The sequence below is a fragment of the Zootoca vivipara genome, chromosome 2 (genome assembly GCF_963506605.1).
Source record: "Zootoca vivipara chromosome 2, rZooViv1.1, whole genome shotgun sequence".
NCBI classification, from domain to species: domain Eukaryota; kingdom Metazoa; phylum Chordata; class Lepidosauria; order Squamata; family Lacertidae; genus Zootoca; species Zootoca vivipara.
Genome location: NC_083277.1, coordinates 44,127,267 through 44,153,556, shown reverse-complemented (window position 1 = coordinate 44,153,556; position 26,290 = coordinate 44,127,267). Strand labels below are relative to the sequence as shown.

Sequence of the window (26,290 nt, the reverse complement as noted above, 5' to 3'; positions counted from 1 at the left end):
CCCTACTTTTTACTGCTAACCACAGTTGTGGGACTCATGAATGTTTTAGAGCCAAAACATACAGGAGAACCTGGGTCCAGCTGTTCAGACAATGATAACTGAGGTTGAGAGTGAGTTTTCATTCCCCTGTAGTTACTCTTGATAGATAGTTCCAGCCTAAACCACACATTTTGTATGCAGAATTTCCTTGGTTCAGTCCCTGGCATCTCCAGTTAAGAGGATCTGGATGCAGCTAATGTGAAGGACCTCTGTCTGAAACTGCCTGCCAGAGTGGACAGCATAGGGTCTTCTGTAAGGCAGCTTCCTATGTTCCTGTATAAACAATTACCCAAGCCTACATTGGTCATCTTCATTTTGTATTAAAAATTATGTTTTGTCATCTCGGTCAGTAGAGTTTAAGACTATATAATCTCAGCGTCCTTTTCCATTCCTATCTTCAGCTACTTGCCTTTTTGACTATCTCTCATACCCACCTCCTATGCTCTTTTATGCCTGTGCGTCTTCATGAGTTTTGTTTTTTAAAAAACTTAAAAATACAGACAGCAATAACAAAAGAGCATATGTAACAGTACCACAAGATCACTAAAGGAATAGAGAAACACACAAGGCTATTTCCCAACACTGCAGCGTCACTGGTCAACTGGTTTCTGTGCATGCGATGGAACTTCCTATTCCTTTCCTGCCCCCTCCATCTCCCTGCACACTCACAAAAGTATATTTGGGTGGTGTACTAGGGGAGGAGAGGAAAAGGAAGTCCCGCTGCATGCACGGAATTCCACACACTCAGCATTGGATACAACCCACTGATTACAATCCTTAGGATATCATGCTTGTGGGATAACTAGGGTAAAAGCGCCTGTTGTCTTCACATGCTTGAAGTTTGTACAGGTGTCTTCCAGCTGTCTAACCTATGTGATCCTGTATATATAATGATATTCAGTTCCTAAGGTTTAATCAAATGTACTCCCTTGGTTCTTGCATATTTTTGAGTACTGATAGAAATACACTTAATTTACATTAGTTATGGTATATAACCTAGCAGCCCCCTCCCTACCCCAAAGAAGGAAGAATGACTGTCATGAACTGTATACAGACACTGAACTGATGCTGATAGCTTTCAGAAAATGACCTTTGTCATGTATTCTGATTTCAGGATTGACTGATTTAGAACAGCCTGATGTATCTTTGGCAGACGAATGGTAAGTCTTCAATAAAGCATGCACTTAATTTGTGTTGGCCTTTTTGTTCATGCGTGGTGTGCCCGACTCCTGCAGAATGACAATGGGAGATCACGCTCACAAATATTTGTTGAAATTATTTTTAACCATGCTATGTTCTCAGGTCATATTGCAACACAGACTTGCATCCTGAGCACCGCCAAATGACTCAGCTGAAGGCTATTCAAAACTACCTCATGGGGAAAGAGCCGTTGCTTCCTTGTAAGTATGTTGTTGACTGATTTTGATAATTATTGCCAGCATTCCTCCAAACTGTATTTGCCTTTTACAGAATAACACACCAGCTTCATTTTTAATGCAATACAGAGGCAGCATACATCATTGGTGGGGGGCTGAGCTTGCTTGAACCATCAAATCAGTAGCTGGTCTAGGCAAGTTTTTTTCTCTCAGCTTCAGTTCCCCCATCTGCAATATTGGGGTTATAATACTGACCTACCACTGAATGGATTATAACACAATAAAGATTCTGAAGCTCTTTGAATGCTACATAAACACTAAGTATCCTTACTTAAGAAAGTTCCATTTGTACTGAATGTTATACAACAAACCGCTGGGTGAAACCTTTGCTTGCATCACTAGAAATACATTGGCACGTATTACTGAGAAAACCAAGACAGATTTTGACGTTCAGGCTGTTTGATGATCACACCTGTATGTGCTTTGGTAACAAAAACTCAATTGAGCTGTGGTTGGGATGTGAGACGGTACTGTATGCAGCACAACCATACACATGCAACTGGGAATTTTCCATTGCTGGCCACAGAAAGCAAATGTTCCATGTGCTCATCTAATTGTGTCTTCTATAGCTGGCACTGGGACAGAATATGGGTGGTGGTGGATCACAACCAGTATTGTGGAATGATGTTACCAAGCATGATAGTCCCTGGATGAAATAAAGTATGGACATATGGAACTCCTATAAGGATTAGTGCATGGAATCCAGGAAATTTTGATTTTCATGTGCAAGAGAAAGATGCTAGCCGTGGTATGTGAGATTTCCCTCCTCCCCATCTCATCTCAAATAGGTGAGATTTCCATCACTTGCGTACTTACAAGTTCTTCTGGGGCCAGAGTCCGCAGTGAAGTATACAGTCTCTAATAACAGAAATGTAGCATTCCTGCCGATATCTACTGACTCCAAGTTTACTGCCGTAAGAAGGCTGCACACATGCTCCTTATTAATGCTTTAAAAACTTTATAGGTGATAAAGAATTAATACAGGAAGTACTGTTTGATGCAGTGGTCAGCGCACCAATAGAAGCTTATTGGACCAGCCTTGCACTGAACAAATCAGAGTAAGTGAACAGAGCATTGCTTATTATTCTTTTAATAATGTCTTCACTCGGTTGCATACATTTATTTTCACCAATTCATTCATTGTTTTAAATATATGATTGTCAGAGGGTCGGCGTGGCTACTCTAGAGTAACTAGAGTCCAGTTTGTCTTCAAAGAAGTTTATTGTGCTATTTATTTACAGTGTAGAAACAGCTTAAAACATGACCTCTCATCCCGAATCAAAATCCGGCAATGGCGTACGTCTGTTCCTACGCCAGCAAAGTAGTCTGGGCACCCCGAAGCGCCACCCCCTTGACCTGCGTTGCGGTGCTCTCCTTATTTCTGGCGCCGGAAGGAGTGATGCCCTTTCAGTTTCCTCCCTCAGCAGTCGGTTCTCTGGCTCTGCAGTATCCCCAAGCATCTGCCTGCATCCCTCCGCCTGAGCTTTCTATTGTTCCTCACTCTGATTTCTCTCCCCCTCTGAGTCTCTTCCTCCCCCTCTGGCTGCTTCAGAACCACTGGTGCTCTCTGTACTTGATGAGGTGGACGTTAGGATGATGGGGGCTGGCTCCCTGTAGGGAGTCCCCCTTACAATGATGCACAGAAATAATTCACCTGCCCTTATAGACTCCTCCATTAGTATCAGTGGAAAGAGTCAATTCATGTCTACATTCTTTAGAACCTCTTCTGTACTAGAGGAATGGTTCATAGAGTAAAGTTCATACCAATGACAAACTTAGTTGGTCTCTAAGGTGTTACTGGAGGGAATTTTTTTTATTTTGTTTAGAGTAATGGGTGTTAAAATACTATACTTACAGAATAATGACCTAAATCATAGATTTCCAATGTGGTGTGATCCAGGTATTGTTGAACTCCAGGAACCATCAACCCTAAGCCAATGGCCACACTGGCTACCCCTGATCTAGACTGTCCTCCTGGTACAGGCTTTGCTGTGCTGGCATCCTGAGAGTGCCACTACTCTCTCTTCTGAGGTGCTGCTACCAACTGTTGGTGTTTTCTAAAACTGGGGCTGTGATGTGACTTCGTTTGGAGCCCTGGCATGTAGGGTTGCTAAGCTGAAACCCAGCTATTTCTCCTTTCCATTAAACCCATTACTAAAATAAAAGATTCGGCAGCTGTGTGGCTATCCTCAGTCCTGTCATTCCCCTACAATCATCCCCTACCCGCTGTAATGAGCAAGTGAGCTGTACATCAGCTGAGGAGGGAGGCTGATGACAGAGCCTGCAGCATAATGGATGAGAGAAATGAGGACTCTCTTGTCTTCCAGGTCAGCAGCCCATTAAAGGGCTATGGGGGGAATCTCTAGGCAGCCACCTGACAACCCTCATGGCGTCATTTTTTCTGGAGCTGCAAAATGAAATTGCACGGACAGCATTTAATTTAATAATAATAATAATAAAACCCAAGATTGACATGCAGTGCCCCTGCTGACTCGCTCTCGGGGTGTTTTGCATAAAATCAGTGCATTAAGGCCACATTTGAGGCCATTTAAAACCAATTTTGAAAAGGGAAACTGGGAAGGGAATATAGAAGATTCACTTAAGGGACCAATAGGACATTGTTTAAAAGCACATGAAGAATAGTGGAGTGTCTTTTCCTTTTTTCCTTTTTTTCCTTTTTGAAGGGTAGGGGGGGGGGGCAATGAAAAACAATATCCTGGAATGACTCTGCTAGTCCTTACTCCTAAGAATGTGCAGGGTTGCAGCCTTGATAGAGCATCAGATTAGAGCTGGGGAAACTTCTGAGATTCCCCCCCCCCCATCACCCCCTATAAAAAGGTCACCTCGCATAATTTCCCCAAAATATTCCCCATTATTAAATTAAATGGTAGTGTGCTACAGCCACTGGTAATGGTGAGCCCCACAACCACCCCCTGAAAAAACCTGCTAGGTAATTTCTTATTCCCCAACTTTGAAAAATTGAGATAAATTGTGCTCCCAGTCATCTAAAAGTAGGGTGTTTTGTTTTGTTTTGTTTTATACCCCACCCATCTGACTGGGTTGCCCCAGCCACTTTGGGCAGCTTCCAGCATACATAAAAACATAGTAAAACATTCACCTTTATAAAAGCTTCCCTATACAGGGCTGCCTTCAGATGTATAGGATAATTCGGATAATTTCAAGCAGCCATTTGCACACAACTATAGGTTAGAGCAGGCATCCCCAAACTTCGGCCCTCCAGATGTTTTGGACTACAATTCCCATCTTCCCCGACCACTGGTCCTGTTAGCTAGGGATCATGGGAGTTGTAGGCCAAAACATCTGGAGGGCCACAGTTTGGGGATGCCTGGGTTAGAGGAAGGGAGATTGTGCATCTGTGTTGACTGCTTAATAGTTTATCCTTTCAGTCCAACTCCCACTAATTAATTGGGGAAATATTTTAATTTCAGTTAAAGCTTAAGTTGATTAGTATATTTATTAAAACTGATTAAAATTGCAGTCCTGGTTTGTGCTTGCACTTCTTGTGACCTCAGAATATCTGCGTACCATTTACCGTCTGGAAATGTAATTCTTCCTTGCGTGTTGCTCTTCTTCAGAAATTCAGACAAGGGAGTGGAAGTTGCCTTCCTTGGAACTCGGACGGGTCTTTCTCGTGTCAATTTGTTTGTGGGACCGGAACAGCTAACTAATCAGTAAGTAGTACCGTATATGGCAATGTAAGAAAGCAGTACCGGAAGTAGAGAACCATGCACATAATTTTATATAGTCCCTTCTTTCCCTTCCCCACCAGTTCTCTGCATTCTAGTTCAGATTCCATGTGTCAAAACAAAGGACACTAAAACTCTGCTGGGCCAAGTGTGAGCTTCAGTTGCTGATTTAGGAAGCCCTGAACAACTTGGAACCTGGCTATCTGAGGGGATGCCTTCACCTCTTCAGACCAGAGTAGCCAGTATGATCTCAGAATGAGGCCCTCTTGCTTGCACTACAGTCTGCAGAAATGCATCTGGTAGCAACCAGGGAAGGCCTTCTCTGTTGCAATGCCCAATTTATGGAGCTGTGTCCTCGTGGAAATAAGGTGGGTGCCAACCTCGTTGAGTTTTTGGCTAATCTTGAAAGTGCACTTGCACACCTCAGCTGAGCTTATTTGGGCGGCGGCATGGAGGTAAAACGCCTGGCCTTGAGAAATGTACCAGTTACTGAATTTATGATTTCATTTTCATTTATTGCAATGTGTTTTGTCTATTGCATAGTGTGTTAGCCTCCTTGGGATTTTGTTTGGAAGATGGTGTATAAATGTTTAAAAAGAAAATAAATTTGGGATTTAATTTGGGATGCTTGTGCATAACAGATTGTTCATTCAGTTTTCAAACTGTTTCATCCTGCCTCATCACACAAAGAATGCAGATCTGTTTTTAGCAGGTTTAATACAGCTCATATACCCCCCAAAAGGCAATGGATATCTATCCCCTTGATTCCCCCCCCCCCTGAATCTCCCAAGAAAATGGTTCCCTATTTGCACCCAATTCATCATGCATTGCTAGCTACAAAATAACATTTTAAGTGAGAATGCCCAGAATCTCAAGACTTATTTTAAAGCATGCCTAAGAAGAAGAAACCTCACCATCCCCATTACACATTGAACTCTCATGTTTTTGAAAGCACCTCCATTTACATGTTGCTTGGAGGACTGCTCTTTGAAAAACACAAGCCCAAAGCCCTTCTGCGCACATCTGTTTCTTTTGTTTTGTAAAATAAAATCACCCCCCCCCCAAAAAAACCCAACAACCCTGGAAAGCAATGGTTCAGCATTGTTTCATGCACTCCTTTTCTTGGTTTTTCTCAACACACATGCTACTTTACTATTATTATTATTTGTTATTATATTTATTTGTTGGTTCTTACACCAAAGGGTCTCAAAGCAACCTACACAATCAAAACTGAAATAACAAAAATACAAATATTGAAACCAAATACAGTCATACCTCGGTTTAAGTACGCTTCGGTTTGAGTACTTTCAGTTTAAGTACTTCGCGGACCCGCGTGGAACGGATTAATCCACTTTCCATTACTTTCAATGGGAAAGTTCGCTTCAGGTTAAGTACGCTTCAGATTAAGTACAGACTTCCGGAACTAATTGTGTACTTAAACCGAGGTACCACTGTATTGAAACATCAATAAAGTAAGGCCTAATGTGCTTGTCTGTTATGCTTCCTGGAAGATGTTCATTGCTTGGTTGCTGGGGCTACCTATAAGCTGAGGAGGAGTCAGGTTTTCCAGCTTCTGTGTCTTAGCAGCAGCTATGCTTATTAACCGCAGTATGTTTATTTTAGGTGCATTCTACCTGGGAAGGCATTGTAAACGCAGTTGTAACCAGGTGCATGTGGGGCTGCCATTCTGACACCAGTGACTCTGGTATCGAGAGGGTAGCTTACGTTATTTTAGAGTTACTTTCAGGAGAACTAAAGAAAGAAGGAAAGAAAGAAAACTTTTTAAGGCGCTTAAGATGTAGAAACCAAAACAAGCAAACATATTATATTTTCTTCTGTTTCAAGAGACTTCTTGACAGCTGGAGACAAGGAGAATATTTTCAATGCTGATCATTTCCCGCTTTGGTACAGAAGAGCTGCAGAACAGATACCAGGAAGCTTTGTCTACTCAATCCCTTTCAGCACAGGTTTGTCATTTAATTTTGCTTCGATTCATAGCTAATTCATACACTCAAAACCACCTTGAGATACATGTGAAATGTGTGGTATAAAATCTTTACGTAAATAAAAAGAAGGAAGGAAGGAAGGAATTGCACCCATCAATCCAGATTGGTACCCAACATTTTTGCTTACTTAAAACTACAAGCAGTTAAGATTTGCAGGACTTAATTTAATATTGTGCTGTAATTTCAGTTTCTAATTTCACTGTGCACACAAAGAACTGTTGTTTAGCATGAACACACAAACGTACTGGTTTCCAGGGAGGCTGCCACAGTCCTTTGAGCCCCTCCCCACAACTTTGAGCTCAGCACGACCTAGCAACTAAACAAATGTGTGGGTTAGCATGCCATCCAAATGTGGGGTCATGGTTAATCTCTCCCCTCCTTAACCAAGGTTTGTTCTTGGTTACAGATTATGGTTTAGCAGGATAGAGCTTGACTACAATCTCCAGTTCAGATGACATGCAAAGCTTATTTTAATCTGCTGCTGTGAAAACATACCACCAGTTGTTTAAAAATACATATTGAATAACTGCTTCTTTTTTATTGTAGAAACAGCAAACAAAAGCAACGTGGTAACAGCAAGTACTGCCATTCAGCTTCTAGATGACAGAAAATCTCCAGTGGTAGCAGGTAAAAATTCTCGCTCCTTTTCTATATCAATATTGTAAACAGGCTTTGCTTTCTTATGCTACTTAGACTTCCTATAAAATTCTCACTTAAAGACTGTTTTGGAAGTAAGCTCAATGACGTGCAACTTAATGACCTAATGTCTGGACCATCGCAGGCCTCCTCACCTTAAAATGCTTGATTCTGAATGCCCTGGAAGGGGTTTAATTTGCATTAACAAGGCAGTATTTACCAAAATTTCAGTATGGCAAATCTGAAATCACAAATCTTTCTTATTATAAATTTTAATAAACATAGGTGGACCCTTATTGGTCATACCTGTGTATGAAGTTAGCTGCAAATGTATATATCGAGAATAACAATATATACAACTGGCTTAACAGGAACATCAATGGGCAAAAGTACTTCTGCAGCAGCACTGGAGTTCACCAGTGTTTTCTACAAGCTATTTCATACCCAACTTCCTGATGTTGTTCCCACCAGCCCCAGCCAGCATGGCCAAGAGTCAGGGTTGATGGGAGTTTATTTCTAATGTTTGTTTGTTTTATTCCCTTAATTTATTGACCACCTTTCATCCAAGGATCACAGGGTGGTTAACAGGATCAAAATACACATAATAACAAACAAAACAATGCCTCCCCCGACACACAGTTTATAAGGCCATAGATGGTTTAATTAGCCAAAGGCCTGGGAGAAGAGGAATGTTTTGGCCTGGTGCCTAAAGATATATCATGAAGTCACCAGGTGAGATTCTCTGGGGAGAACATTGCACAGTGGGGAGCTACTGTGGAAAAGACCCATTCTCATGTTGCCATCCTCTTACGTCCCGTGGAGGAGGCACACAAAGATAGTAGTCGCACCCACCCTGTAAAACACCCTCCCATCAGATGTCAAGGAAATAAACAACTATCTGACTTTTAGAAGACATCTGAAGGCAGCCCTGTACAGAGAAGTTTTTAATGTTTGATGTCTTGCTGTGTTTTAATTTGTTGTAAGCCGCCCAGAGTGATTGGGGCAACCCAGCCAGATTGGTGTCATATACATATATTATTATTAATATTACTATTACTGTTGCAGGGTCTGGATTGGTTCATATGGGGTGAGGCAGTTCTTGAGGTATTACAGTACAGTGGTGCCTCGCTTAACGAATGCTCTGCTCAACGAAATTTCCGCTTAACGAAAGGATTTTTCGAGCGGAGGTTGCCTCGCTAGACGAATTCGTTTTACGAAAAATTCGTCTAGCGAATCGCAGTTTCCCATAGGAATGCATTGAAATTCAATTAATGCGTTCCTATGGGCAAAAAATAAAATAAAATAAAATTCAATGCATTCCTATGAGATTCGCTAGACGAATTTTTCGTTATAAGAAAAGACCCGTGGAACGAATTAAATTCGTCTAGCGAGGCACCACTGTATTTAGACATTTAAGGTTTGAATTGTGCTCAGAAACTGATTGGCAGTCAGTGCAGTCAGGCCAGGTTGGGTTTAATATGCTCAAACCATCTTGACTCCGCGAGCAGCTTGGCTGCTGAATTCTGCACCAGCTGAAGTTTCTGACCTGTCTCCAGAGGCAGCCTCTGCATTTTGCAGTAACCTAACCTAGAGATTACTGGAGCACAGAAAGCAGAAGTTAGGCTATCCCTGCCCAGGTAGCTGTGCAGCTGAGCCAGCCGCTGATGTTGATGGAAGGAGGTGCAGTCCAGCCATATCTGAAGGAGCACCAAACTGGCTGGATCTGGGACACTCCTTTACAATATATGTAATGATACAAATGTGATTGGTGAAAAGGTATCTTTCAATTGTGGTGTGAAAAGCAGTATTTTGAGTCAAACCATTCTGAAACACATCTTTGCTATTCACAAACTTTTCACTCCCCCACAGCAGTCTTTTATTCTTCGCTTCTTATGGTGTTCTCCCCTCCACATTATAAATTCTCAGTCACTGTGTAGTGAAATCCATGCAAATATGAAAGAATCCTTTCCCATATGCAGGTTGAGATGAGTTATCTGGGCTGCTTAAAGAAAGAGAACTTGAGCTTTCAAGAGTGGGACTGGGCTAGCATATTCTCCTGGTGTGGGTGCGCATCTTTAAGTTGGCCTGTGTCAGTCAGGCACAACAATCCACCCTCCCACCCAACTTCCAGAGTACTGGATTTTCTGTTTGCTGTTCAAGGCAAAGTAGGTGTTTTGGGTACACAAAACGTACGGACTTCGTATATGAGCTGGTATATGCATAGAAAAAGGGCCTGAGGCTGAAATGTTACTGGGGGCAGAGCCAATAATTGAATAACCAAATTAGAACTTTGTTCACGTAAAACTACAATGTAAATTGTAGCAATGTTTTCGTTTTGTAATGAATAGTGCTGGATCAGTTGTTATGTATTGGTTTAATTTGTGTACATGAGTTCCTCTGCTAGTCCTGTAACTACCTTTCCCGCACCAGGGCGATTCAAATGGGTGTGGTGACAGTTGCTATTGGTTAACTTGTTAGCACAATTTGGATCCTCACTCTGATAGGGTCCCACCGAAATCTAAATGTATCCTTTCCCCAACCCCTGCTCCTGAGAGGATAAAAGGAACTCACCCTTTCCCTCCTGTTAGTCAAGATTCCTACTGCAATAAAGAAGACTGTTCTTGTTATACTTGACTCCTAGCAGTTCCTTGCTAGTATGCTGACTCACTACTCAGAGCTGACTACACGAAGAGCTGAAATCACACTCACGACATAACATCAGTAATGCTGCATTTTATTTATATCCAATATAGCCATGCTCTTCCCTGTGTGCATTTCGCTGCTGTTGATTCTTACGTTCAGTTCACTGCATTCCCACAACACTTTAAAATCACAAAAAAGATTCTGATAATAATGTACAGCTTTTTTTCAAGCAGTTTTGCCTGATATAAACATTTCTGCAAGCCGTTTCTCCTAACATAATACATTTGTGTCTTGTTTTCATACATGAATGCTTTTAGTTTGTATTAAAATACAAAATGAACAGAACTTTCCTCTAACCTTACTGGTGAATAATATTTGAGTACAAGGTACCATTGACGATAACAATATCCAAAATGTTAAGAAATGGTATGTGAAGCTCAGCTGCTGTAAGTCATTTGGGCATTTGACATGAATGTTGGCAAAGCATCCCAAGGCCAAGAAGCTTTACACATTTCTCCATGCAAGCAAGGCTGTCTTTGCCCAAGTTCTGCTCATAAACATTTGATGAGGGGTTCTTGCCTTTGCGAGAGTCCCCCTTACATGTTCAAATGTTTACAACTTCCGTAGTTGGGAGCTTGCTTTCTGGGAAACCAATGCTGGTTTAGAGGTTCCTTGCAGCTGTCAGGTGTGTTAAGGACTCCTGGTCCATCCTTATTCTTGACCCCTCATGACACTGAGGTGGGGATTTTGGCTGCATGGAACTTCCATTATTATTAAGTAATATCTCATCTTTTTCCCTGACAGGGACTCAGGTCGGCTTATTATTGTTATGTTATAATATGTTATCATTGAGTCTTCCACACAATTCATTTCAGTGCAAAGGAAACACAGGGCAAATTGCAGAGTGGTGGGGAGATCAATTACATATCATTATGTATCCTCTGTGGGTTGGAAACTATCACAACAATGAATACTGATCGTATTCTCTATACTGAATTTTATTCCGGGAATGGGATGAGTATGTTAATGTTGGTAATTTCTGTTTCGCTTTCCATTTTTGCTGGAATTCTCTGACATCCCTAGCCCAACCACACAGCTTGAGGATCAATGCAATCCTGATACATTTCCAGGACACACTGAAAGGATAACTTTTATTTTTGCTTCAATGCATTTTTACAATATTTGGTTGTTTTAGAGAGCCCTCCCCACAGGGAAATGCTGCAATGAACGTCTTTGCAAGTCAGGAAAATTCTAATGTGCTTTTAAGAAGATTATACAACTTTCAACCAATGAAGGAACACTTGCATATAATACACGTTTAATATTTCAGGATGTGCTAAAGTAACATTAGACTTTTTGAATGAGAAGCATTTTGAAGAGCAGGAGATGCCACTGAGCATTGATTGCATATTAGCAGATGCTCTGGTTATCTTTCACTGAAGATAGGATGCTGACCATCTGGCCTGAATGTCATCAAACACTTTCCTTACATAATGGGAAAGGTTACAGCAGAAAATAGTTTATTATTAGATAAACTGGCTTGTGAGAAGAACAGGTGCTCTTCACCACAGTATTAGTTACTTGGAACTGTCCTCTGTTCTCTGAAATCTTTCTAACTCAGTTGGCTGCACAGAAGCTAAAACTCAGGCTCACAACCAAGTGGTTAAGTTTACATAGGAACCTTTTGTGAGATAGTTTGTAGAAAACTTTAGAAAAACAAACAAAGGTGAATAATCAGATTGCCACTATCAACATTTTTACTGGCATTCCAAAAGAATTTCAGAACACCAATGTTGACTATTTCCCAAGTCGTATATGGATTAGGGGTGATCAGAAGGCAGATCAGGATGTGCTAGTACAGGCATCCCCAAACTGCGGCCCTCCAGATGTTTTGGCCTACAACTCCCATGATCCCTAGCTAACAGGACCAGTGGTCGGGGAAGATGGGAACTGTAGTCTAAAACATCTGGAGGGCCAAAGTTTGGGGATGCCTGTGCTAGTAGACTCCCAGCTGTTTTATTTATTAAATTTATATCCCACCCTTCCTCCCAAAGGAGCCTAGCTGTTTAACAAAAGCAACAACAAAACAGCAAATGAAGAAAGCTAATCAGGACTGAACTTTTGTGGGAAAGGTCTGTGAAATCACTTTCTGTTGAAGATAATACGCTTAGAATGTGTTCAGAGCCACCCTGTTCTTTCATTCTAATAGCATGTCTTTAACACCTACCGTAGCTCCGAAGTCTGCCCACCCCTGGTTTTATATGCTGTTGCTGGTTTTTTCATTTCAATAGAGAAAATATGAAGAAAAGAAAGTCGGATGCCTTCTAGTTTTTGCTATCATGCGCAGTATCTTTCTTAGGGTGTATCCTCTTTCTATGGCTATTTGAGATTTAAATATACCAGCGAGGTATGTACCACAAAGAAGTACCAGCTGCATTTAACAGGCGTCATTTCATTCACTGTTGCTGGTGTCCTGTTAACACAAAGGAAAATATTCTAGGGATGCCCAACATACAGTTTTAAAGCACTGTAACCTGCTTAGTAGCTTCAGAATTCTATATGTGTCCACCTCATTCTCCAAGAAATACTGAAAACAGGATCCTAAAACTGAGAAGCCGGACTAGAGCTTTAAAAAAACAAAAACAAAAAAAACACCCCACACCATATTCTTTACTCTCAAATCTCTTTTTTCTTGAAAGCCTTCTTGCATTATTGATTTATTATCAACTGTGACACTAGTTGAGATAATCTATTTCTTCCAGTCTAAAATCTATTTTGATAGATTTTCCTAACAAAAACATGGAAAACAATTTCGTTTACAAGCATGAACAATCCTTTGCAACAATATCCACTCTATTGGAGATTTTCTTTGAGTCCTATGCCTTCAAGGGAAGTGTAAGGGGAAATGCAGTGCATCACAAACAAAACTGAGTCTATGCTACCTTTATCGATCAAGAAATATATTTACTTGTTAACTTCAGAATGCAACCCACTCAACATTGTAATCATTATACAGTAATCAACATTGTAATCCGTAAGGGGAAATGGGGAAAGTGTCAGAAACATGTTGCCCATTCCACTCCAGTGTTGGATCTTTCTGTAGAAGCAGAAGAAGTGAGCCATAGATCAGAAAATTCAATGGGGCCCCATTGACAGTGTAGTAAAATAACTATATGAAATTTGCAGGTGTATTAGCTGCTAGTGAGTGGGTGATGCCTGCAATATTTCAGACAAATAGGTTAGAGAATATTTTGTGTACAGTAGTCACCTTTACTTTTCCATTTTAGGGTATTGTTGTTGTTGTTTAGTCGTTTAGTCGTGTCCGACTCTTTGTGACCCCATGGACCATAGCACGCCAGGCACTCCTGTCTTGCACTGCCTCCCGCAGTTTGGTCAAACTCATGTTCGTAGCTTCGAGAACACTGTCCAACCATCTCGTCCTCTGTCGTCCCCTTCTCCTAGTGCCCTCCATCTTTCCCAACATCAGGGTCTTTTCCAAGGATTCTTCTCTTCTCATGAGGTGGTCAAAGTATTGGAGCCTCAGCTTCATGATCTGTCCTTTTTTCCCCTTTTTCTTTTGCAAATGAAGGGGTGAAGTCTGCCAAAATTTCAGACAGATTAGTGCAGGCATCCCCAAACTTCGGCCCTTCAGATGTTTTGGACTACAATTCCCATCTTCCCCAACCACTGGTCCTGTTAGCTAGGGATCATGGGAGTTGTAGGCCAAAACATCTGGAGGGCCGCAGTTTGCGGATGCCTGGATTAATGCAACAGGGCTTGTGCACTGACTCCTAGGACCCAAGGCACTTTGACTCCCCCATGTACTTTTTGAGGGGGCCAGAGCCCCCACTGTTCAGAGGGTGAATGTGGAGCTGGGCATAGTGCAGCTCTCCCATGTTTTCTGGAGCAATTTGAATGAAAATAGCATACTTCATAGAGATACCTGAAAATAAATAACCTTCTACATAGCATAGATGCAAGAATTAGGAAGTATGCTGAATGATAAACTGTTTGAGACTTGTGTGTTTTCTGCTCAGTTGGCACCAGCTGAAAAGCTGAGTTCTTTCTACATCCCTTCCAGAAGCACTGAGATTGAAAGTTTTTTTAAAAAAAACAGCCCTGGTAAAGCTATTCACTGGTTGGAAGCTAGAGGTGTCTGTCAAGAACTATAGCAATTCTTTTTCCTCCTCGCATCCCCAGTCCTTAAAGATAGAGCCTAGGGATAATATTCTAGTCTCTGTTTGTCTGGGTTGTCTGAATGCCCATCCTAGCTGAAACATGTTGTTGTTGTTTAGTCGTTTAGTCGTGACCGACTCTTCGTGGCCCCATGAACCATAGCACGCCAGGCACTCCTGTCTTGCACTGCCTCCCGCAGTTTGGTCAAACTGTGGGAGGCACCCCCAGCACACTCAGAATGGGAAATGTGCCCACTAGTACAAAAAAGGTTGGTGATCTCTGGTATATAAACAGCATGAGAACATAATCTTTATCTTATCACAGTTAAAAATTTCAAATGAACAACAAGTCTGTTTATAATATATAGTTTCTGGAACCAAAATGGCATAGGCAACTTCTCTTGGGAAGATGTTAAAGGAATAACAACCAGATAAATCTGGATATAAAATCTAAATCAGATATAAAATAAAATGTATTTGCATTCTCAGTTTCAGATTCTAGAAAACTGCTTTTGATATTTTTATTTGAGACATAAAATTAAATGAGCCCATGCAGATAATTTCAGTATTTAGGAGCAGATGTTCACACCAGTGCTTTGCAAATTAAGGGCATTCCAGTAGAGATTCCTGCTATTTGGTACCCAATGAGTATCTAAAAATAACCTGCAATGCATTTGAAAATACTTGCAAGCAATTGTGGAAGATAATTTGCGGTTCTCGCAGAATATATAGCAAATGGTGCCTTTCATCTAACTACATTAGGCATAAAATGCCCCATGTTGCAAAACGCTAGCTTTGCATTTGTTAATTTAAGTGATTAGATCTATATTTTTCCACGTCTGAAATGTCTGCCGGCATCTGCAGTGTTAGTAAGTATGTTGCTGCAACTAGTTGTTTGTGGACTAAAATGCTACACATAGGCTTACAGGAACACATTAAATATTTCTATATAATGTAATGTGCAGATGGTTTTAAATGTACCAAGTCAAAAAGGGCACACTGGTGATCAGAGGGAGAGTACTGAGACAGGGGACACACAAAATGAGTCGCAGGTACTCCAGAGCTGGGAGGCAGTAGGCTGTGCCTTCATTGCTATTATACAGACATCTAGCCAATTTGGCAACGCCAAGACTGCGTCCAAGTGAGGCGAGATGCAACTCAGTGCTTATGCTGATAAGACCAGCCTTGAGAGAGATAACAGCCTCATGCTGAACTTTCCTCCACCACCCTTTAGGGCCTCCTTCTCCAGTGAGGAGTGGTGTTGCTGGTATAAAAACTTAAATGGGTTTTTGCAGTGTACATGGTTCTCCTTCCTTTTGTATCATAGAATCATAGAGTTGGAAGAGACCACAAAGGCCATCCAGTCCAACCCCCTGCCAAGCAGGAAACACCATCAAAGCATTCCTGACATATGGCCGTCAAGCCTCCGCTTAAAGACCTCCAAAGAAGGAGACTCCACCACACTCCTTGGCAGCAAATTCCACTGTCGAACAGCTCTTACTGTCAGGAAGTTCTTCCTAATGTTTAGGTGGAATCTTCTTTCTTGTACCTAGTTTGAATCCATTGCTCCGTGTTCGCTTCTCTGGAGCAGCAGAAAACAACCTTTCTCCCTCCTCTATATGACATCCTTTTATATATTTGTTTTATCTTCACAACAACTCAGTGAGGTAGGTTAGGTGAAGAAACAGAAGCTGGCCTAAGTTAGGGTTGCCGTATGTCTGGAATTTCCTGGACATATCCAGAATACTGCAGTCGGCAGCAGCACCTGGGTGAAAATCGGTAAAATATCCGGGAAAATTCGGATGTACGGCAGCCCATGTCAGCAGTGCCAATTTTCCATAAAAATAGCTCAGAATCTACTCTCCCTTTTTGCCAAAAAAAGTCCAACAACTTTAGTCAAAACTTTGCCCCCCCCCCCAAAAAAAAACCCCGTCCGCATTTTCACTACTTGAAATATGGCCAACCTACCTAAGGGCACCAAGCAAACTTCATGGCTGAGTGTGTGTGTGTGTGTCAAATCATTTTGGCTCAAAAAAGAAAAAAAGGGGGATTATTATTGTTGCTGGATCAGGCCAATGGCCTATCTAGCCCACCATCCTGTGATCACAGTGGCCAACCAGATGCCTGTGGGAAGCCCACGAGCAGGATCTGAGTGCAAGAGCACCTGTGGTTTCCAGAAATTGCTATTCTGAAGCATTGCTGCCTCTTCCCATCAAACTTGCCTTTTCCACCACTCCTGCACACTGGGTTGATAACTTCATCAAGCCATGTATTATGATCTCAAGGTCTCAGTCCTGGTCCGTCACCGCCAGTTCAGACTCAGAGTGTATTTGTTGGGGTATTAATAAATGACCACCACAAATGAGTACTGGGGTTTGAACTATTTAAAGCTTGAATTTATCCAAGCATGAGTATCTGAACAGAATTGCTATAAATCTTAAATCACTTTTTACTCCCTCCACTTAACTTAGTATCAGAGCCTTAGTATCACAGAACTTAGTATCATGAGAGACCTACAGTAACACACCTTGTTTGCAACTCATGAAACCTGAGTTCTTTGTGTAGTTTAGTATTGGCATTGGCAGAGGTGAATTTAGGGTAGCACAACTGGTTCTGCTGCACCAGGCATCTAGACTAGGGGGCACCACAGGGCATCAGACTTATGACATATTGAATTGAGCAGAAAGGAAGACAAGAGGTGGGGCAGTACTGAATTTTGGCCTGGCAAAGGGCGCTGCTGAAATTAGAAAGTTGTCCCTGGCATTGGAGGACTGTAGGGCTATTGTACCTTTAACTGGTATGTGGCAAGTAGATATTAAATAGAGTAAGTCTTTTGGAGTATAGAACTACAGTTATGGGGAAAGCTTCACTGGTTGACATTCCATCTGTTGGACAACTTATTACCGACTTTATTTTGGGCACTCCACCTCCACCTGCAAAAGAGGGTACAAATCTGCATGTGACATTTGAATATACTTTGTTATGCAAATGTGTGTCTTTAGCAAGTGCAGCCATATGGTATACCAGTGGCCAGAAAAATCTTGTTGGCACCTCTGTAGTTATATGCAAACATTTTTGAATGTGGAACTAATAAATCAGCCATATTCCAACTCTGCTCCTTTAACTTGTTGGGCAAGGGGAGTAGTATATGTTTCTGAAAGCCCATAGCTATCAGTAACTCAAGCCAATGACCTCTCAAACGACTCTTTTTCCTCAAGAGTCCCTTTCTCCTTACCAGAGGGGTTCTTTTCACGGTGGTACTTTGCAGTGATTGCAGCATAAGCACAGCCATACACAGCGGCAGCCAACATCATGAGACATACAATCCCACAGACCACTCCAGTTATTACTACAGTGGCAATTGCATGACGCAAGCTAACAGGCCGTGGCTTTGGTTTAGGTTCACAGTGTGAGCGGCTGCTGTCTCCTCCGTGTTCATTGTGATGGGCGAGCTTTGGAGAACTTTTGTGCTCAGAAGTATAGTGAAGAGCATTGGCCTGGTGGACATCGGAAACTGTAGGAGGGCAGATTCCATACAATTCATAAGGAATTCTCAGGAGGTCTTTTCCCTTCCGATGATCAGGCGTTGAGCAGATGATACTGTCACTAATTCCTCCTAAAAAGAAGGATCATTTGTCAAGCGCTTGCTCACTCAGAAGAACCAACCAAACACCCACTAACTAAAGTAATGAAGAAACAGATTTTTCTCCTGTATAAAAATGACAACCATCTTCTATGCTAGTTGGTTTACAGTTAAATTACAACAATGGAAAAACCTCATATTGGTGTGTAGTTTTGTTAGTCATTTGTGAAACTTAAGCTTTCCTTTCATTCATAGATGCTATTGGAAAACAGTCCAATCAAGGAAAACAAATGGTTGTAATAACGTTGCAAATGGGGGGGGGGTTTACAGTGAAAGGTCTGGGACCAAGAGGGTCTGTGTGCTTTTGGTGGAAATTGAGAGCAGAGACAACGAGCTCAGGAAGCAAAGAGGCTGAGGGAAGTTTCAGTAGAAAGACGAACCAGGAGATAGGACCAGGACGTAGGGGCCCAGAAGATATAATGGCTAAGGAAGAGAGTCTAAACAGAGATGGACTGAGGGTAGGAGATAGTTAATGGGTAGGAAATACTATACTTTCTTTGACCTCACTTTATATTTGAACAATTGTATGTATAAGATCGCAGAGAAATTAGTTTTGGATTGACTTTACATTGGTTTCTAGGGTTCTGGTTTCTTTTTCCAGGGACAAAAATGTTATCACACATGTCTTCAATCACTTGAGGAGTGAATTTCAGTCTGAGCATACAAAAGGGTGGGTGGGAAGAATCGCCTATTCCCCCCCCCCATTTTATTGTTTCTGTTTATAAGTATACATATAGATATAAAATGAAGTGAGTAAAAAGTATGGACACAGAAGTTACAGATATAAAAGTTATATAATAGTAAAATTGATGTAATATGTCATTTTGCTATCCAAGAGTTATTGAATGTGAGCCATTTTTCAAGAAATCTGCTTTCTGTCTGCCTTCTTTAACTTGTATATAAAAGGCCCTCCTTGCATATTCAAACAATGTTCACTCCCATTCTCTCAGACTTGGAGTTTAGTCAGATTTGCAGTATTTTTTATGTAGAATTCATGCTGCCATGACTGTAAGATTTTATGTGATTTTTGTTTTTTAAAAATGCTATGATGCCCTTCAGTGTAATATAAATATTCTCAGAGCTCACTCCTGTGCATGTTTTTCCCAGGAAGAAGGCACACTAAGTTCAGTGGAACTCACTCCCAATAAAGTGTGCATAGGATTGCCCCCCAAGACTCTTACCAGAGAGTAAACACCATTGAGCTCAATGGGATTTAATTTTGATTGCTTAGGATTGTTCTGTACAACTGCAGCCCTAAATGCATTATGTAGGAGTTACAGGTAGGTAGCCATGTTGGTCTGCCTTAGTCGAAACAAAATAAAAAAAAATCCTTCCAGTACCACCTTAGAGACCAACTAAGTTTGTCATTGGTATGAGCTTTTGTACCATACCAATGACAAACTTAGTTGGTCACTAAGGTGCTACTGGAAGGAATTTTTGCATTATGTAGGAGTTGAACTTAGTGGAAATTGTGCATTAAAATGGATACGACTGGGCTGCAGTTTACTGCATGTTGATAGGATTAGGTAGGAAAGAATAATGGAGACTCAAAATTCAGTCATAATCTTGTAAGAAGATTATTCCGTTGTCCAGCAAATAATTACAATGGGATTGTCCACCACAACTGCCGATGAATGACTTGGAAAAAACAATAGAAGAATCGTATAAGGCTGCAATTCCATGCACAGTAGCCTGGAAATAAGCCCAATTGGACTCACTATAATATGCATCTGAGTAGAACATGCACAACAGTGGTGGGGAGGATCTTTTTCACTTCATGGGTGAGATCCTTATCAGGTTCTACCTCATGGGCCAAATTTGACAGGTGGACAGTGTGGCTGTTTTGTATTCTGACAATGGGTTGTTAATGTTGGCAGAAAGATGCCATGTAAACTGTATTTCCTGGGACAAAAATATAGCTTCTCCCACAAGCAGGAAGGTCGAGCTGTTCCTCCTTTGAAACATTGCTTACCACATTTTGCAGTAAGTAAAGGACTACATATTATCATCTAACTCCCCTCCATCCCCGCTGTCCTCCATTACATCCATCCTCAGCAATTATCACAACTGGACATTTGCACACCAGGCTAAAACTTTTTGTTCTAGTGTACTTGTAGCATAGGTAATATTCAGATTGTTATGCTGTTTTACTTGTGTGTGTGGTGTTTTTTTTTTAAGGTGGACATATCATTCTTATTTTTGTTCATGAGTGTGTGTGTGTGTGTGTGTGTGTGTGCATCCGTCCATCCATTTTGGGGGATATAAAGGTAGGGCAGATTATTTAATGGATCTGGGAGAGGATTGGGCATCATTAACACAGGATATATCAGTTTGCTTTATGCAAGTCTTACAATAAAACTGCTAGTAAAATGAAAAATTGCTGGTGGAATATACAGCATGTGCTTTCCCCAGATAGCATTGATAGTAACTTGATTTCTATTCATGTTACAAATGTATGCAGATTAGAACAGTGCAAAGATGGAAAAAGCAAAAAAGGGTTCTTAATTTGTCTTGGAAAGTTTCTTTCCCTGAGATAAATGAAGTTATCCTACAAACTTAACAATTAAGTTATATTTATTCATTATGTTCATTCGCTTACAAGATATCCCTGAAGATGTCTGTATGGAGCATGACTCCAGCAATATATCCTAGGATGGAAAGAAATTACTCAGTAATATTTTAACCGTTCAAGGCTCTTGGAAAGTGATTACCACCTTGGAAGTATATTTTACCCAGTACTCAAATTCTGAAACAACAACAACAACAACAATAATAATAATAATAATAATAATTTTATTATTTATACCCCACTCATCAGACTGGGTTACCCCAGGAAAGGCAGAAGGTGTAAAGAACCCACAAGTTCCACCCCCCAATTCTCTCTTCTACATTTTAGCTTAATCGTGATCTCATGTAGTCTTCTCAAAGCAGTAGCTAAGGTGTCCATCTAGTTTCATTCCACAGCCTGCTAACTAGGAAGTTTACTTCTGAATAAATATTTTGAGTACAGAACTGCATGATGTATTGTTCCATGATCAATATATCTGCTCTTTCTACTAGTTTGAAACCATAATTTTGGAAATATGACAGCAGTATCTCCACTTGTTTCCTTTGTAAGGGGTATGCTCTTATTTGTGTTAGAAGTGGTTGAATTGATTTGAGTTGAAATATGTGCATTGAATTGCAACTATATGAATTGCTTCACATAAAACATCCTGAAGTGATTCAACAATAAAAACACCAACAATAAATACACACATATATACCATTTCAAGAACATAAGAGCCTGCTGGATCAAGGCAATGCCCATCTAGTCCAGCATCCTGTTCTCACAGTGGCCAACTAGATGCCTCCGAGAAACCTGCAAGCATAGCATGAGCACAAGAACTGTGGTTTCCAGCAACTGGTATTCCAAAATGTTACTGTTTACGACCAATGGGGCAGAGCATAGCCTTCATGGCTAGTAGCCATTGATAGTCTTATCATCCATGGATTCATTTAATTCAGTACAGATTGGGATAAAAACCAATGAATGGATGTTAGTTGTTGATTAATGTTACAAAGCTCTTTCTCAAGATTCTAAAATTTAAGGTCACCTAAATACACTGATATGAAATGACAAATAAATAAATTGCTGCCATGATGGCCCCTGGCTCCATGTTTACAGGAAAGGTATAGTTTACAGAAAAGTTCCCAGTATTATCTACTGGGGGACAAACAAGTGTTCAGAAACATCAGAAAAGCATCTAGCAGGTCACCATTACCAACAAAAGATCAGGGTCAACAGATCTTTCACCTGATCCAGCAAGGCTCTTACATTGTGGCATCAGTATATATAACATAAGTGAATGGTCCAGACTTCCCAACATGCTCTTGCAGTGTGCAAGTAGCTCCTTGTCAACAGTTTGCTAAAGCCATGTATGTACTACTAAACGTAATATGAACCCTCTCAATAAGCAGAAGTCATAGTAACTTCTGTATAGAGTTAAGAATGTTGTAATGTACGATATAGGCAACCTTAACCACCATCACTTATTGCTATATTTAAACCTTGTTACACAGTATCAAGTGCAGGAAGTGTATGGGCTATACAGTAAATTCTACATCAGGAAGTCATCCATACTCAGCGCCTCCCCCCACCAAATCCATTTTCCATGTTATTAGATGCTCCCTTGAATTAAAACTTCAATAAATAGGGAAGGTGAGATATGTCTTAATGACATTTGCTGGATGTATAGTATATATGTAACAGAGAAAAGTTACTTACCTCTATATAAAAAACTTTCCAGCCACAATTTAAGGCCAAAGACTTGACAATTGCATTGCCAGAAGTTACCCTTAAAGAGAACAACTTTCAGGTTTGGGAGCGATTCCAACAGAAGTCTGTCTACTTTCTGAAGTTTATTATGTTTCATAGACAATAAAGTTATGTTCCCTGTATTTTTTCCCAGAGTTCTGGGCATACTTAATATATTGTTGGAGGATAAATCCAGCTCTTTTAGGCGTGAAAGCGAACTAAAAGTTTTGTTGTCTACATATTCAATGAAGTTCTTCGTTAGGTTTAGAATCTGTAGATGTTGCAGTTCTTCGAATGTGCCAGGCAACAGTCCCGTGATAGAGTTATTAGATAAATCCAGGATTTTGAGGGCCAGAGTATCAACAAAAGCACTTTGACTGATTTTCTGAATGTGATTATTTGACAACAGCAATATTTGAGTTTCAGCAGGTAAGTGTGAAGGAACTTCAACAAGCCCTTGATTCCTGCAGTCCACTGTCTTTAAAAAGCGATTACACAGACATTTTGGAGGACAGCCACTCAGCACATCTGTTAGCAAGATGACACTTGAAATCAAAAGTAATGAACCTATGCAATAAGAAAAGAAATATCAGTGTTACATTCTGTATCTTGTGATGGCAGTTAGTATACTGAAGACATACATGTACAGAGTAAGTTTGCATATTTGAATAGTAGGATGAACTGTAGTTATAGTCATAAAATCCTCATGTCATGCATATCAGTCCTACTCAAAGTAGACCAATTGAAATTAATGATCATGGATAATTTAGATCCGTTAAATTCAAAGGATTAACTCAAAGCTTTATTGGGGAGAATCCTAAAACTTTGCCAGAAGTTAAAATGTGCGCTGTGAAATTTACACCCAGCATAGTAAATGAATTCCACTGACAGCATAGACGGAGCTAGAAAACATTCAACAGACTATTTTCAGTGGAGCATAATTGTAATTTTATTTTTATCAGTATTAATGGTTTGGTCAAGCCTCATAATAAAACAGCAGGTCCAACTGCTGCTTAAGGAATTTTTCATCCATGTTACTTATTCACTGATGAGCCTCACATTGGCTGCTCCCTGGGAGACACTAATCCAGGGGTTAGCAAACTTTTTCAGCCATGGGCCAGTCCACGATCCCTCAGACCATGTGGTGGCCCAGACTATATTTTTTTTTGGGGGGGGGGGAATGAATGAATTCCTATGCCCCACAAACAACCCAGAGATGCATTTTAAATAAAAGCACACATTCTACTCACGTAAAAACACCAGGCAGGCCCCACAAATAACCTAGAGATGCATTTTAAATAAAAGCACACATTCTACTCATGTAAAAACACCAGGCAGGCCCCACAACCCAGAGATGCATTTAAATTAAAGGACACATTCTACTCATGTAAAAGCCGTCCGCGGGCTAGATTGAGAAAGTAATTGGGCCGCATCCGGCCCCCAGGCCTTAGGTTGCCTACCCCTGCACTAAGCCCACTGACCATGGTTATGAAAAACACTGATTAACTTTAGGGCTATGAGTGGTCCCGTTTACTTCAGCAAGTGTTACTCAGCTTCTTACATTTCATCATGTGATCTGTAGTCGCCCTGATCTACAGCATTCTTAACCGTTTAAAAACTTTCCAGCCTTCAAGAGCTTCCTTGTTAAGTTCTATGAATTCCTTTTCAGTGGCTCACCAGCTTGCACATTGGAATGAATGAGATAGCCAACATGCATTAGAGATCTAGACAATATGCACATTTGAGTGAACTGAGTATTGAGCAAGTGTCTGGGATGCTTTTCTGGATCAAACATCAAAAAATAAATAAAACTAAAGGGTTGTAGCCAATGGTAGTCCTATCCTCAACAGATCCATACAAGTGAATAGACCTGACTATGTTTCATTAATTTCAGTGAGTCTATTACTTTTTTGTACTGTACACCGTACAATAACACCATATAATAACTCTGATTTGAACAAATGCTCTTAAACATCTATTGCTATTATTTTCTATAGTTCTTTTAATTCTATTACTAATATTTCATATTATGGTTCACTTGTTTATGTCTATAATCCATATGTATTCTCTAGTATCTTAAAATGTCTCCCTTCGTTGAAACAGTGAATGAAGTTCACACAGTTCCTTACAATGGCACAAACAAAATAATGAGTACAATTTTTTATAAATAATATTTCTCAGGCAGCATTCTTTTTTACACAGTAAAAGCAATCATATACCAGGCAATGATAGCTAAGAGCCATATGTCCAGATTGATAAAAGCTTTCTGTCTCCTTTCATGAATGGTCCCTGAGGCAGATCAGTAGTATCTCTTATTTCTAAGCAGGAGTCTTAAGGGCTTGAGTTTTGTGTACATTTATTTTAGGGTAAATCCCAATGAAATCAGAGGGACTTTCCACTTGGCAAACATGCACAGGGTTTAGCTTCAAGTCAAATAGTATTGAAATATTCAGGAAAAGTCACGGAATGCAGAACTTAAATTAGAATTTCCTAAAAGATACATTTATTTAAGAGCCTTTGATTTCATAACCAAGCATGTCAGCCTTCATATGAAGCCATTCACTTTCTGAGATTACAGTTTATCATGTACATAATTTCTCAAACTTCATTGCCAAAAATAGTGTTTGAAGTCCGCCTAGAAATATTTGAACTGACCCCACAAATGTCTGATTACGGTTTCTGAATGCTGCATTCATATAAGGAAGATAGGAGATGCATTTTGAATCAGCATGCTTAGCATGCAACAATTTGCTCGAGTCCACAAAAAGCAAGCAGCTACAAAAAAAAATTGTGGTTTATTGATTTGCCTGGATTTTAAAGCATAGTTTATTTGCAAAGTAATATCCCTTCACAATAAGTCTACATAAAAGTATATCTTACCTTTCATGGCTGTTCACTTGTCGAGCTTGCAGGTTTCAGTTCAAGCTTCATATGAAGCAATAACTCTCTGTAGCAAAGTTGCTTCACTGCTGCCTATGCATTATTGCACTTATTCAGAAAACACAACTGTAGCTGCCATAGGACCTCCAGCTAATCACAGCTTTACAAATGCTGGTTAGTTCCCCCCACCCCATTCAATCGTGTTTCTTTTCAGATTCATTGACTGCTCGTTTGCTACCCACAGAGATTTCCTATGCCTCTTATTAAATCAACAGGCCTTGCAGAGTGTCTGTCAACTTGTGCTAGACAGCTGCAACACAGAAATCATGACCTAATAGCCTAGCCTTTTCAATTATTTAATCTACCTCAAATCCAAGGCACAAAAATAAAGCTGACTTTTTAAATCCCATGTAGTTCTTGATTTCTGTTGGATTGTTAGCCATGCTTTGTCAATCCGTTCGAAATCAGATGACTCTGAACTTGCGTTCCCGCCGTCCTTGGCTGTGATTGGAGGCAATGGAGTGTGTAATCTCAGTATGAGGAAGCCTTCATCTTGATTACATGGTTTTGACCGTGCACTTGTTTACTGTTCTGGGGCTTATACTTTAAATTTCCCTAGGGATTAGCCATGCTGACAGGATTTTATTGTAAAAGGGGGGGGGCATACGACAATTTTTTGTTGGGGAAAAAAATGCCCAAGAACTTCAGACATGCAAAATATGAGTCCTCTCTTTTTCCCCAAACAAGAATGAACAGCCTTAACTGATATGTGGATTAGCTTTATGCGGCAGTTGTGGGTGTAGCGACTTGTGCCACTGCTGCTGAACA

The 26,290-nt window shown here is 40.5% G+C and overlaps 2 protein-coding genes across 5 annotated transcripts in view; one reads left to right on the top strand and one right to left on the bottom strand.

The window, feature by feature from the left end:
* Window positions 1-26,290, top strand: part of CACNA2D3 (calcium voltage-gated channel auxiliary subunit alpha2delta 3) — a 511,446-nt gene that overhangs the window by 401,605 nt on the left and 83,551 nt on the right. For all 4 annotated transcript variants that reach the window (XM_060271434.1, XM_060271435.1, XM_060271432.1 and 1 more), the window contains 6 exons: window positions 1,154-1,199; window positions 1,342-1,439; window positions 2,440-2,533; window positions 5,072-5,167; window positions 7,028-7,149; window positions 7,735-7,815. In XM_060271434.1, coding sequence (XP_060127417.1) covers window positions 1,154-1,199; window positions 1,342-1,439; window positions 2,440-2,533; window positions 5,072-5,167; window positions 7,028-7,149; window positions 7,735-7,815 — 537 coding nt within the window. The remainder of the gene's footprint in view (window positions 1-1,153; window positions 1,200-1,341; window positions 1,440-2,439; window positions 2,534-5,071; window positions 5,168-7,027; window positions 7,150-7,734; window positions 7,816-26,290) is intronic.
* On the bottom strand, window positions 15,150-25,923 carry LRTM1 (leucine rich repeats and transmembrane domains 1). The gene is made up of 3 exons (XM_035106348.2): window positions 25,463-25,923; window positions 22,553-23,149; window positions 15,150-18,258 (listed from the first exon to the last, which is right to left on the bottom strand). Exons 1-3 carry the CDS (start codon window positions 25,467-25,469, stop codon window positions 17,822-17,824), a joined length of 1,041 nt encoding a protein of 346 aa, XP_034962239.2. The 5' UTR covers window positions 25,470-25,923; the 3' UTR covers window positions 15,150-17,821.

Coding starts and splice junctions, on each gene's coding strand:
- LRTM1 (XM_035106348.2), bottom strand. Junction 18,259..22,552: donor GGAAAGTTTTTTATATAGAG/GTAAGTAACTTT, acceptor CCTTCTTTTTAG/GAGGAATTAGTGACAGTATC.